Raw genomic sequence first — 14,952 nt, 5'->3', positions numbered from 1 at the left:
TGTAGTCCAAAACTACTAAGCAGAAAATTCCAGAAATATTATAACTTTAAAATTGTGTAAGTTCTGAGTAGCATGATATAATATTATGCTGTTCTGCTCCGTCCTCCCTGAGACATGATCCCTTTGTCAAGTGTATCTAAACTGTACCTATTATCTACTTCTCATGGTTCAGTGATCCAGGATCACCTGAAGCAGATGATCTTCCTTATACACAGTCAGAAGGTTAATAGTAGCCTACCTCTACATGAGTGCCTGTCATTCACATTTCATCTCATCTCATAAGCTTTATATCATTTCATTTCACAAGAAGAGTACATACAGTACAATATTTTGAGATACCACATTCATATAACTTTTATTGGAATATAGTTATTAGTTATAATCACTCTTATTTTATAATTATTTTTTGTTAATCTCTTAACTATGCTTAATTTATACATTAAGCTTTATCATAAGTGTGCATGTATAGGAAAAAACATAGTATAGATAGGGTTTGGTACTTCTGTGGTTTCAGGCATCCACTGGGGTATTGGAATATATCCGCACAGATAAGTGGGGACAACTATATTAGTGTGCTAGGGCTGACATACCCATAGACAAATGGCTTAAACAACAGGAATTTATTTCTCACAGTTCTAGAGGCTGGGAGTCCAAGATCGATGTATTGTTAGACATGTTTTTTTTTTCCTGAAGCCCCTTTCCTTGGCTTGTAGATGGATGTCTTCTTGCTGTCTTTACCTGGTCTTTCACTTTATGTCCAAATTCCTTCTAACAAGGAAATCAGTTATATTTGATGAGGGCTCACCTTAATGACTTCATTTTTCCTTAATTACCCCTTTACAACATCATTTATCTTTAGTGATTTAATCTAAAATTCCTTATTCACATTCTGAGGTTAAGACTTCATCATATGAATTTTTAGGGGATACAAGTCAGCTGTTTTGACTCACTAAGCATCATTTTCCAGCTATTAAAATAAATTAGTAGTATAGATTTAGTCTCTAGTGACTTTTAGATCATCAATCCTTTGCTTAATAATCACCCAGTTGCAGGAAGCAATACAGTCAAATGTTATGTAGTATAGTGATCTAGGTATAGTATCTAGGTTATAATTCTTAATATGCAACTAACTGGCAAGTTACTCAGCCTGCTTTATTTAGGTCTTTTGCCTAATTTTTCTTTTCCTTTGGTACTGGAGATCGAACTTGGGACCCTGCGCTTGTGAGGCAGCTGGCAGAACCACTGAGCTAAATCCCTGGCCCTTTTGCCTGATTTTTATAATGGGAATAATAATAACTCATTGGGTTGTTAAAAGAATAAAATGAGATAGATATATAAACTAAGTACATAGTTAATATTATTTTCAATTCAAATGTAGAATAGAATGAATTGACTAAAAATAAAAACATGACATTTTAAAAATGTAAGAATGACATTCTTTTATGTTTAAGAAATATATTTTTTATAATGTTATCTAACAAGTTTATCCGTTTTGATGACTTACATCTCCAAAAAAAAGGTTTTTTTTTAAGAGTAGGAAAAATTTATTGAGAGAAAGATAGCTTCTGTCTAAGAGAGACAGAAGGGGAACCGGAAAGTGGGTTACCTCATGTTTAATTTTTGATATGTGTCATAATTGTTGGGTATAAAGTGATCTCAGGACCAAAATGTTTGAAAAGTACTGATATAAATATTCTATTTTATAAATGAACCACAATCATACATTTTTCAGCCAATGAATTTTATATGGCTCTTCCTTTTTACTGTCAGTGCTACTCTGTACATCTTGCATGTATCCTGCTACAGACATGAGAGTTTGCATAAGTAGAGAGTATAATGAGAAAATTACTGGCTATGAGGGCATTACAACTTCGATTTTTTATATCACGTAAATGTATAACTATAAAAATTTGAGAAAATTTTTGAAAAGTGGACTAGCAGGACTTGGACAGAGCAACAGGCTGCTTAGTATGCAAAGAACAAACAGCCAGAATGGTGGCAGGAAAAGGAGAGAAGAGTGGAATCTGAAAACTTTTGTATATATTGAGTGTCATTTGTGAAAACATGCAGTGAGCCGTATGTATTCACCTTTTTTTCTTTGCAGGCCTCAAACATGGCTTCTATCCACTTAAATGCAGTCTGAGGATTAGTGATGTCTGCAGCTAGCCACAGGCCTTTTTGGAGCAGCCAGGATTAGATTCTTTTTACTTTTATCTTTGTAGAGCTTTGAAGTCCCCATCATCTACAGGATTGATAATATGGGTCACCACCCGAATTTCAGAAATCTTCCTATTCCTTATTAAGCCACAGTGCATATCACAAATTCCACGGAGAGGCCTGGCTGCAGGGCCCCCACTCACTGGCTGGTTCTAGTAGGCTACCAGGGCTTTATAGATGGGTAATCAGTTGGCTGCCTGTCAATTTCTAGCACTACCCTCAATGCCTTTAGTTCCATCACTTTCTTCCAGCTCTGAAGAGGGGAACTTTAAACCTTATTCTTCCATCAGAGGTTAAAGTTTTCCAAACACAGTCATTTGGTTTCCATGACCTTTGTATATTCATCAAAATGCCTATTATAGAGTATATACTGGAAAGCATGAATGAGTAGATTAAGGATTTTACATATACTAAGGTCAACCAATAAAAAAATTCAAAAAATATATTAAGATCATTTAATTGTGTTAGAACTACAGTACTTTCATACAAATTGGTGAGGGACATAATGAAAAAATTCTTTATTCAATAATTAGCCCATGATCCAGCTTTTAAAGGTATTTGTAATGTTGAATTTGTGGCATTTAACACTATGATATTTTCATAATAGGATTTTTTTTTTTTTTGGTGCCAGATTTTCTGGTGAAAAGTTTTGGGCTAGCATATTAAGCTTCTTGTAGTCAATTTGAACTATCTGAAAGAGAACATTTTCTAATTTAAAATGCAATATACATAAACACATTTTTGGGGATAGGTGGCCACATTCTAATTTGAAAGACTGAATTTTTCAGCCTGTTTTTAAAAATGCACAGTATTCTGAATTCAGTAATTTCCATATTATGGTTTCTTAAAAGACAGAGATTTAAAGAAAAAAAGGTAATCACAAATTGTCTCACAAAGAAATCTCTTTACTATCAGCCAGAAAGGAATTTACTAGGCCATCACTAAAGACAATTCTTTTCTTGCTTTTTAGTACATATTTAAAGTCTCTAGGAGACACTGCTTGCAAATAGCACTGGTCAGCTATACTTTTGAATCTACAATACAGAAAAAGTGCTACCATTTGTTGCTCTCATCACCTATCTAGGGTCAATGAGATTGTATCATCACCATAGGGACAAGGAAATCTAAGATCTAAGACATTCATTATTCACTTGTCTCATGCGCAGGTGTTGGAGCCAAGAATTACAACACAGAATTGTGTGGTTTTAAAGCCTATGCAAGGAGGTAGGAGTGTGACTTATTGGTAGACTACTTGCCCAGCATGTATGTAGCCCTTGGTTCTACACCAGGCACCACAAAGAGAAAAAAAAAGCAAGCAAACAGGCCTATGTTATTAGAAGCATATGTAAAATAATGCTATTTGTGACCTTAGAACAAACCTACTTCTTAGGCTTAGTAGAGTGGTATATAAGTGTTCAGATAGGTAAACATTGGTTAAACTGGAATAGTTTGATCATTTTAAACTCTTCTTAAAAGATCTTCTTTGATCCTTTAAACTTTTCTTTGGGATAGGAATAATTACGTTTTTAGTAACAGCTTTGAGATTTGTTATACTAAGCTGCACGTATTTAATGTGTACGTACAACTGGGATGAGAAAATGTCCAGGCTTTAAATAAACTGATCATCCAGGATGATTAGCTCTAAGCAAATCCAAGATTATTGGGTGACTGAGTCTGGCCTGGGGTTGGACAGGTGGGCTCTTATTGCCTTATCTGACAGGGAGGGTTCCCTGGCCGGGTTCACTCCTTGTGACAAGAGTTTCAGGGGTATCCCTCCTGCGTTCGGGACCTACCTACCTACCTGCCTACCTGCAGCCTGACCCTGAAACACTCTTTTGCATTCTCCAAATCCGACTTCTTACACCTGTAAGAGTCCAGCCACGCTCAAAGGTGGACGCGCACACCAAAGGCGAAAGGCGCGCCAGCGACTGGCTCCAGAGACCCCGCCTCTCAAGGCTTTCTCTGACGTACCGGCGTGCCTTGCGCCTGCCTTGGCAGGAAAGAGGAAGTGTGGGGACTTCCGGTTGGCGTGTGTTCTTTTCGGTGAGCATACTCGTTTCTCCGGTGAGTTCCGTTCCTCCTGAATCTAGTGAGACTTTGAGCTCTCCCCTGCCACTCAGAGAAGTTCTTCTCAAGCCCCGATTTTCTTTCGGCCAAGTTTGACCTCGGGTTTGAAAATTCAGGACTGTCAAGAGCGAAAGTCCCTGGTAGGGGCTGCCCTCTGACTTCTTTGTGTAAAATGGAGGCGTTCCTTGTCATTCAGTCCCGCTGAGGTTAACTTTGCTTCTCGGAGTTGTGTACTGCAACACTTCCCGCAGGGTTTGGATCATTTTAGAGCAAGGCACACAGTTTTGTGATTACGCGCGATCAGAATATGGTTTCCGGCTAATTATCTAGGCAACAAAATTTTATCCTTTATGCAGAGTCCTGTGCACTGAGGGATCCAACAGTGAACAAGAGCTGCTTAACCTCTGCCTTCATGGAGCCTACAGTCCATCGAAAGTGACAAAATAGCTTCAGGTTATAACACACATTAAGCAGGGCGGGAACGTGCAGGGCTCAGCGATGTACTTTGAGGTACTGAAAGGTACCAAGCCTTGGGAAGAGCAGTTTCCAGGCATAGGAACAGCAAATGTCAGGACATTGAAGTGAACGTAGTTGGACTTTTAACAGATGTTGGTGGTAAGGGGGTAAGGAGGGGGAACAGTGAGAATTGAAGGAAGCAGAGGACAGATCTCAGCCTTTTAGATCTGCGATATATGAGGGGAGAAGTCGTTAAAAATTTTTTAAAAGACAGTGTTCACACTAACCCCTTTGTGAAAGATTCAGTGTTGGGACTGGAAGTGGAGAGAAAGCAAGAATGGAAATAGATACATTTAAGGTAGTTGGATTGGCTTGAGTGGGTGAATGAGAAACAGTGCATTAAATGATTTTATAAAAATTATTTTGTAAATTGTAAACTGTTACATAAATATAAGGACATGACAGTCCTTGAATTTTGAGGGAAATTTTATTTCTGCAACTTATAAAACTAGCTTTCAGAATTGGCAAGATGTATGGTTTGCCATTGCCCGAGGTAGTTTGATTTGCCATTCTTGTTATTTAATGGCTGCATGTTCCATATTGATCCTCACGTAAGTGGCACATTAATTTACCATAGATATTGAACACAGTGAAGAGTTCACCCTCCATTAATACCTGTTTTGTAAAGATACCCACTGACCTGATTTTCCGAGGATTTGCCTTTTATTATAATAATTTGCTTTTGTTAACTGCCAGGTAAAACATGGCTAAAAGTTTACGGAGTAAGTGGAAAAGAAAAATGCGTGCTGAAAAGAGAAAAAAGAATGCGCCAAAGGAGCTCAACAGACTTAAAAATATTCTCAAAGTAGACTGCGATGTTTTAATGAAAGATGTTCGGGAGATAGCAACTGTGGTGGTACCTAACCAATGCCAAGAGAAAATGGACTGTGTGGCGAATGATGACGAAAAAGGTAATTTTATATGCTTCATTAAAAATAGCCCAATTTTATCAGTTTCCTTTTACGATTCTTTTTCCTTTTGTGATTTTCCTCTATCCATCTCCACATATTCTCCTCTACACAGCAGAAATGCCCACGTATTTATTCTTCGAAGGCATATAGTGCTATGAGAGAATCTGTTCTAAATTGTTTAAAATCCAGTTCATTTGACCAGGGATGTTTTGGATTATTCAGAAGGGTCTTCATAGTAGCCTGAGTATATCAGGAATAGATAAAAACCTAAGCATGCCCTGACTGGAAAGGTAGACAATTCAGAGTCTGGGCAGATAGAAAGAGGTCATTTTATTCTTTGCAAGGTCTAGTTTCCATTCTGGTCTATAAGTCCTATGTTCTTGTTACCCTGAAAGTCCCAGAGTTTTACTGCATTTGATTTTGTCAAACTAAGAACTTTTGTATCTTAGTCATAGTCCAAAGTTGGAGACAGGATATAGTGCTGGTTTTAGCAGAGGAAAAGGCTTATTAGTTTTCACATCCTAATGTATCAGTTTGGTAGGAAGCTAAATTAAGTATCACTTTTTATTTTTTTGTTTCTTTTTTTTTTTTTTTTTTGGTGCCAGGTATCGTACTCAGGTCCTTGCTCTTGTGCAGCAGGCGGCGAAACCACTGAGCTAAATCCCCGGCCCTAGGAAGCTAAATTAAGTGAGGGCCTTAAAATAGACATATTTATTTGGTGTCGTATAGTCAAAGAAGAGAACAGTATTGTTCAACTTTCCAATTCCAGAAGTTGACTTTTCTATTTTTCAAAATGACTAAAAAATTTTTCCATTCCAATTCTCTCATCTCATTCTACTAAAAATGAAAAAAAAAAAAAAACCTCTCTTAAATTCAGTTTCTTTAAAATTTAGAGACGATCAATAGAAATAGTCTTGGGCTGGGGATTTAGCTCAGTGGTTTCGTCACCTGCTGCACAAGCGCAAGGACCCGAGTTCGAGCCCCGGTACCAAAAAAAAAAAAAAAAAAGTACTGTATTTGCCAGGGATTTAGCTCAGTGGTTTCACCGCCTGCTGCACAAGCGCAAGGACCCAAGTTCGATCCCCAGTACCAAAAAAAAAAAGAAAAAAGAAAGTAGAAATAGTCTCATCTTTCCCTTACCACACACTATAAGAATTTAAATGTGTAGTCTGTTTTCCCTCTTTTATTAATCTCTCAAAGGTTAGATTCTCCACTTGTTTTGAATCTTCTATTGCATTCTCAAGGGCTGTAATTACATGTGTCTTTCTTATCAGTATTCTGCTGGGTCATTCTCAGCAGCATAAATGTATTCTGAGATGTCCCATTTTAAAAAAAAAAGAAAAATTTTTCCCTTGAGCACACGTTTCTCTCAATCTGCTTTATTTTAGTTCTTGGAAACTTTTGAAACACTTGCTTTTGCTTTCTGTCTTCCTTTTTTCACATTCATGCCACTCCTGCCCATTTACTCTATTTTTTGTTGTTGAGGCAATTCATGTAATACAAAATTATTGTGTACAGTTCAGCCCCATTTAGTATGCTCACAGTGTTATGCAGCCATCACGTCTAGTTCCAAAACATTTTCATCACCCTAAAAGGAAGCCCTGCCTACTAAACAGTCTCCACCTTCCTCCAACCCTTGATCTCTGCCAGTTGGTAATGTGCTTTTTTGTCTCTCAATTTGCTTTGGTCTCTGCCAGTTGGTAATGTGTTTTTTTGTCTCAGTTTGCTTATTTTGCATGTCATAAATCAATCACATGCTGTAATATGTGATCTTCTGTGCCTTACCTTTTTTACTTAGCATAATATTTTTGAGGTTCACCCACATTGTATGTAGCATTTTCAGTACTTCCCTTTTAAGGTTGAAAATAGGTCATTTTATATATCACATTTTATCCATTAATTGATAGGCATTTGAGTTGCTACCAACTTCTGAGTTGTGAACTGTGCTACTGTGAACATTTTTGTACAAGTTTTTGCTTGAATACCTGTTTCAGTTTTTCTGGGTATATACTTAAGAATGAAGTTGGGCTGGGGATTTAGCTCAGTGGTTTCACTGCCTGCTGCGCAAGCACAAGGACCCGAGTTCAAGCTCTGGTACCTGGGGAAAAAAAAAAAAAAAGAATGAAGTGGCTGGGTCATATGCTAATCCTTTATTTACTGTTTTCCACATCAGCTACACCATTTTATGTTTCTGCCTGCAATGTAGGAGGGTTCTGTTTTCTTTACACCTTTGCTAATGGTTATTTCCCATACTTTTTTATTATAGCCATCTTCCTAGGTCTAAAGCAGTATCTCTTGATTCTGATTTGCCTAATACCTAGTAATGGTGAACATTTTCTCATATACTTACTGGCTTTATCTTCTTTAGAGAAAAGTGTTCAAGTCCTTTGGCTGATTTTAAAATTAGCATGCTTTCAGAGCCTACCAAGTCTTAGTCTGGTCTAGTTCCAGTACATTTGTAAAAACCACTTACCACAAGCTGAAATTTTCTTTCTTTTTTTCTTCTGTTAATCTCCCTTGACTGAATGTTATAAATTCCATGAGGGCAAGGAGCATTTATGGACCATGATATCCCCGGTAACTAGAAGACCTAAAATAATCACTCAACAACTTGTTACTAAGTGGCTATTACGCACTGGCACTGTTTAGGCAGTGTGGAAACAGTGATGACTAATAATACAATGTCAGGTAGTAAAGATAATAGTAGATCTTGTATGTCAGGCTTAGGTCCCAGGGAAGGACATTCTGGGCATGTTCTTTCCCAGTAGATAAGGTTGGTCATAGGTATGCCACAGCATGTTTGCAGAGAACTTTCTGCCAAATCCTCTGTCAATACAAGTGGGTCACTAGATGTTATCTGGATAGGTGTATAGCAGCCTCAGCAGTTGTCTAGATCTTTCTTCTCTGTTGTCTTCTCATCTCTGTCATCACAACCTTGCTGCTGACCACACCACTGAGCTCATTAGGAATTTATTCTAAGTTCATTAGAATATAGTTAAAATTTAAGTCAGGCATGGTGGCACATGCCTATAATCCTAGCTACTCAAGGCCTGCGACAGGAGGATTACAAGTTCAGGGCCAACTTGAGAACTTAGCAAGATCCTTTCTCAAAACAATAAAAAGGGCTGGGGCTATAGCTCAGTGGTAGAATGCTTGCTTACAATGCTCTGGGTTCAGTCTCCAGTACAGAAAGAATACAAATATATTTTTAAAAATTTAGTTCAAGTTCACAAGAAATGGACAGTGATTTTTAATTAGTTCATTCACTTCTAAGTCCTGCCCATGAAAAGTATGAGTGCACCTCTTAGTGCCTCAACGATCTTATTTAACCCAAGGAATCAGTATGAGAGGTGCTCTTACAACTCACATATGCTCAGAGCCATATGTTACCTACTGATGCAGTAACTCAAAACTATACTGTACATCCCAAATATTTCCTGTTTAACTTTATTATTCCAAAGGACATTTGGGACAACAGTCTTCATTAAGTTTCTCAGTGAGTAAACAGATGGTGTCCTTAGTTACTCACAAACATTTTTTATATCTTTCATGGTTGTAGGAAGACATGACAGGATTATCTGATTGCACTGAATTTGCTGTAAGAATTTTTCAGTGACAAAGAATATTCCATAAAACCAGGGTTTTTTCTTCTGTAGTTTCAGTCAGTACTGTACTTTCAATTCTGATGTACTCAGGGCATTCGTGGGCTTTCACAGGATTGGTGTTTTTAAACATGAATGTTAATGATTTTTCCTTTTTTTTTTTTAAATTCAGATGACATGGAAATGGAGATTGAGATAAAGAGAAACAAAAAGACTCTTCTGGACCAGAATGGACAGTACCCAGTATGGATGAACCAGAGGCAGAGAAAAAGGCTGAAGGCAAAACGAGACAGAAGACACGGGAAAAGCAAAGCAAAAGCAGCAAAGGCAGCAAAGGGTTTGGCCTGGTAGACCCTGAAAAATAGAAATGTCACGTGGTAGAAATGCCAAGTGGGAGAAATGTTTGATTAGAAAGTACACATTGATTTCAGATCCTACTAAATGAAAACTCTTTCTGTTCATATTTTAACTTGGCCTTTTTTCACTTCAAATTCAAAATAATTTGTTTTGGGAAATTGAATACAGTGTTTTCTTTGGATAAGAGCTGTATTGATGTTTTAGTTGGAAATTGACCAATATTCAGGTCTTATCAGACATCAAAATCCTGTGAAATATTAACATGGTTGTAATTGTTTTTACAACTTGGTAATTATAGTCAGTAAAGTAAATGATATACTGACAAAAATTTGAGTGAACTCATTTAAAAAAAGCTATGATGTAGTCATATTTAAAAATACAATAGTAGATCTCATAAGCAGTACTTGTTTGGAGTTTTGATTTTGTATAATTCGGAATAAAAGATACTTTGTGTGTAGATTGTGAAGTTTGATCTTTTTTATATTCCTGAACTTCTCTCGTACTAGAGAACACCCAATTCTTCATATAAATTTTAGAATGCTAATAAACACAAATCAGTGTATTTTCTAGGAAATTAGAATCTTTCAGTTTTTCCTAGAAGCTTAATATTCTTCAGTGTTAACCTAAATAATATAGTATTTCACTGTAGCCTGAAATAATATAATGCAGTATTTCTCAGAGACTTCTTCAGAATCTGTTTCTTCAGATGATTGGTTTAAAAATGTATTTGTGTCCAGGTATCGTGGTGCATGCCTGTAATCGTAGCTCTCAGGAGGCTGAGGCAGGAGGATCACCATGAGTTCAAGGCCAGCCTGAATTAATAGTGAGACCCTGTCTCAAAAAAAAAAAAAAAAATAGGGCCGGGGATTTAGCTCAGTGGTTCTGGCGCCTGCCTCACAAGTGCAAGGTCCAGAGTTCGATCCCCAGTACCAAAAAAAAAAAAAAATTTTGTGGGAAGTGCTGTATAGTCAAAGATTCACAGGAAGTATTAGCTTAGTATAAATAATAGTTTTATGAAGAGATCTAGAACTAATGAGGCTTACTCAACTTTGACTCTGATACTAGTTCTCTGAGAAATAGAATAGTATGCTATTGGAATGCTGTTGCTACAGTGAAATTATAGTCCTGCCTTGTTACTCAACAGCTTTGAAACTTGCTGAATTTGGTACTAGGATGCATTCTGATATGAAAATATTGTACCAGTACTACATATACAAGCTACAACTTGTTGATATCACTTGCTTTATGACTACTCTTTCCAGCCAAAACAATTTGGAACTTGTTTTTGGTACTAGTTGCCTCCTGGAACAAATTAAAGATCACTACCAAGATATCACTGTAGTTGGGCATGGTGGTGCAGGCCTGTAGCTCCACCTGAGGCAGGAGGGTTGCTATGAGTTCAAGGCCAGCCTGCACTATGAAGTGAGACCCTGTGTCAAAAAACCCAAGACCCTCCCCCAAACCAAACAAAAATACCACTGTAGTTGTAATTAAGTCCGTCTTGTGATTTGCTAATTTCACTCATTTAATTTTAGTTAAACCATCTAAATTTAGCATTCCCTGTGAAATTTGACTTAGATTATCTAAATTCACAGTATCTACTGTGTGTCAAGAATTTTCACCGATCTTAGAAACACAGGGAACAAAACAAAGTATCCTTTTAGAGCTGAGAGCTATATATCTGCTCAGAGCAGGATATTTACTACACAGGAAAACCAACTAAAGGTGAAATGTATTAAAATAGAGTCACTTGGCCATGAGGTCACAAACTTTGTGCCACACAAACACTACTATACTGGGGCACAATACAGGTAATCAGGATAACTCAAACCCTATGGGAGATTGGAATCTATAAAATTAAATGCCAATAAAATATTGAAATTATTTTAACATAATAGATTTTCTCAATTTACTCAGTTCTTTGAAAAGTTAGTGAATAATTTTATTAAATTTTCTGAAAACAAGCTAAGAAAAGGTTAAGGATGTAGCTCATTTGCACAAATCCTGCCTTGCACACATGAGGTCCTAGCATCGATTCCCTGCATTGCAAAAAACAAGATGTAATTTGAAAGATGTCATTTGCAGTCTGTTTTGGCATAATTGTGAGTAATCATAGCTTTCATGAGGGATAAGTGGGTACATAAATGTTTATTCATAAAGTAAAATGTTACTGTCTAAGCCACTGACAATAATAAAATCATATTTCATCTCAGGAATTGTGTAATGATGTTATGCACTTGACACTCATTTAAATTTTGGCATTGTCAGATATTTTCCAACTGGGTTTTCTTTGAATTGAAGTGCAAGACCAGGGCCAGGTATCTATTCACATTTTGTATGGCCATTTAATTCAACTCCAGACGTGAAAGCTTTGTTCTCTCAGCAGGGCCTGTGATGTTAGGACGTTCACTGAATTTTGTTCAATCATGAAATTTGTCCATTCAGGATTTAATTTAAAAATTAATAAAACACTACCCAAAACTTTGTTGGGAATCATGTTCTGGAGTGTCAGAGCCTTTTGAACATTAGCTACTGAACAAAAATTGTCTTCTGTGTTGAGAACAGGTCCAGGGCACTGAGTTCCTGAACTGTGCTGACAGCAGGATTTGTCCCATCTCAGATTTGGGCAGGAAATTTAGACTGGCGTTCCAAAACTAGTGAAGGGATGTGATAAATTCCTTTCCCCTTTATTCTTCAAGATTAATAAATTGAAAAGGATAGCACACTCCTTTAATGTTGTATATAAATACCTATCTTTTTGAAATTTGTCATCTTTTTACTTGACTGATGTTATACAGAGAGTTACTGTAGAACCGCCAGGGGGAGCTCAAGCACCAAATCATTTTTGGAATTACATTGAGCCAAATCGTATTAGGAATGGAATGTAATATTTTGTGTTTAGAGAAACAAAATTTTAAAATGTTTAAGAATACAGAATTAAAATTTCTTAAAGTATTAATTCATTTAAGCCACTCAGCAATCCTTTGAATTGGTATGAGTATTTTCTATACAACCAAAGTGAACAAATCGTATCACTAGAGCCAGGAGATCTGGGATTCAAATTCAGGTAGTCCATTTCTTACCATGCCATTCTGCCTCTCAAGGATGTATAAAGCTGCCAAGAGTAATGATAATTTGGGGATAGGACCAAAAAATAATGGTTCAACCCATGATGGATTAGGTTGATGGAGACTCAGGATCAGAGAAAGAATAGATTTTAGTAGAGAAATGCTTTCTAGACCCCTCAAACCTCTGAGCCTAAACCAGACTGGATTTTCCTAGGCAACACTTTGTTAAGAATGGTCTGGTCAATGGAAAGGAAAAGGTGTAGTCCATGATCATTAGTGTCAGTGACTAGTCAAGAGAAACGTGAACTATAGTTGAAGCTCTAAGGTAGAAACTAGTGGTGGCTTTGGCTCTATCATTTTAATCCACTGCCATGTCTTTTCCCACTAGTTCACATGCTACATAAAATGCACACAATATTGTTGCTTAAAAAATTTGGATGTTTTCAAACTTTGGATCTGTATATTTGGAATATGATCTTTAAGAGATGAAGAATAATTTACTGGCTATAGATGACTTGATTCAAACATCTGAAATGTTCTGGTGACATTCACGATGGGTAGTTAGACTAGTGAAGATGCTAGCCACAGAATAAAATTGGAGGGATTAAAGAGATCTTAAGAAATTGCCAAATTTATAAATACTACAATTGAAATGCAGATATTTGGCAGATGGCTAATTTTATTAGCTAAGTAACTAACTTCTGACATCACCTGGCAGAGTGATTAAAATTTGTGGGAGGCACAAAATACAATTCTTTTGTATTAGCTGTCATATAAAGACACCACTGCAACAGATAACATGCCAGTTGTACAAGAAAATGTTTGGAGGTGAGAAGGGCCTGCTCCATTCTTATACCATGCCAGAGGCCACCCGACTGTCCCCGGGGGCCTGTTAGGCAGCCAGAATGGCCAAGACCAGGTTTGGGGCTTGCTTACAAAAAGAAACAAAATTTACATAGTTTAATGCCAAAGGTCTTTTGTACCTATTTTAGAGCAGGGAGGAAATACAATGTGATGTCAAATGAGACTCATTTGATAGAATAATAGTAGATATATCACAAAAGCCGACATTTAGAGTATATATGTTCTGCTAAATGCTTTACATATATTACTGAATCTGTAAAAGAATGTTGTGGGGTCAGTATTCTTATCCCTAGTTTCGGAAGAGGAAGCAGTTTGAAGAGGTAATACCCAAAACTGTGTAACTATTAAATAGTAAGAAAGGCTATGTTGAGTAGAATTCATACCTATGATCTAAAGAGGAACTTTCTAACCACAGGGTCTGGAGTAGCACACCCTCCCACCCCCACCAAGCTCAGGCTGGACTAGTTGGCTGGACATTTGGTTGGAATGTAGCAGGATGGATTCAAATACCGTGATTGAAATTTATGTTGACAGCTGTTAAAGTGCTTTTCAGCCAAGCAATGCCCTGTAGAAAGTTGCTGTGTTTGAGATGTATTGTACTTATTTTGCTCTATCCAGTCGTTTGGCACTATATGATTGTAGACATAAATATAATTTTTTGGATGGAAATAACAAAATCTGTAATCATAATTTTGTGAATGTTACTAAATCTGGTATTCATTCAACTAAGTTCCAAATTAAAGTATGGAAAAACATTATAAACATCTGCTTTAAACAATGGGAAGGGTAAAGACTTTCAAATTTTAATTTAAAGAGTGGCATAGCTTTATAATATATTGTTTATAATATGCAGAGTGTATTTTATTTCCTAAGTGATGAATTGTCTTGGCATTATGCTAACTTATGAAACACTTTCTCACTCTCACATTGTGTCCTTATAGTTTTCAATATCAGCACAGCCATTTAGTGGTCTTAGTTGGGTGTTGTGTATCATTGTACAGTAACTGCTCGTGCATATGGAATTTCTGATCCATGTAATAAAGTACATTTGTCATGGATCTTGTGATCTGCATACCTTTTGGCCGTTACTTCATAAATCTGTTCCATTGGAGAACTGCTTTGTAAAGCAATGGTTGAAGCTGCTTTTAATAAACTAATATTTTGGGTCTTTTATATGTAATCAGGGAATATTATAGACTTGTTCCTCTGTGGAGAAACATTCCACAAAACTTCTTTTCTTTTGGCAATAATGGAAAAAAATAGCTTGGGAAAACTACAGATGTTCAAGAACATATGTTATTTGCTCCTACAAGTCAGCTGAAGATCTTTTATATTGCTTCAGATTTTTTA

At 36.7% G+C, this 14,952-nt stretch overlaps 1 protein-coding gene across 2 annotated transcripts; it reads left to right on the top strand.

The window, feature by feature from the left end:
* Nucleotides 1–4,178: 4,178 nt before the first annotated feature.
* On the top strand, nt 4,179–11,882 carry Llph (LLP homolog, long-term synaptic facilitation factor). 2 transcript variants are annotated; one of them, XM_004861101.3, is made up of 3 exons: nt 4,179–4,281; nt 5,497–5,711; nt 9,486–11,882. In XM_004861101.3, the coding sequence occupies exons 2-3, from the start codon at nt 5,504–5,506 to the stop codon at nt 9,662–9,664; spliced, it is 387 nt and encodes a 128-aa protein (XP_004861158.2). In that variant the 5' UTR covers nt 4,179–4,281; nt 5,497–5,503; the 3' UTR covers nt 9,665–11,882. The 2 variants fall into 2 exon arrangements, with proteins under 2 accessions (XP_004861158.2, XP_004861159.2); XM_004861102.4 differs by having other exon boundaries at nt 4,240–4,260.
* Nucleotides 11,883–14,952: the final 3,070 nt, after the last annotated feature.

The sequence above is a fragment of the Heterocephalus glaber genome, unplaced genomic scaffold (genome assembly GCF_053883595.1).
Source record: "Heterocephalus glaber isolate CG9 unplaced genomic scaffold, H.glaber_assembly_v1.0 deba00001569, whole genome shotgun sequence".
NCBI lineage: Eukaryota > Metazoa > Chordata > Mammalia > Rodentia > Bathyergidae > Heterocephalus > Heterocephalus glaber.
The sequence above is the reverse complement of the archived record's forward strand: the minus strand, read 5'-3'. Positions and strand labels throughout refer to the sequence as shown.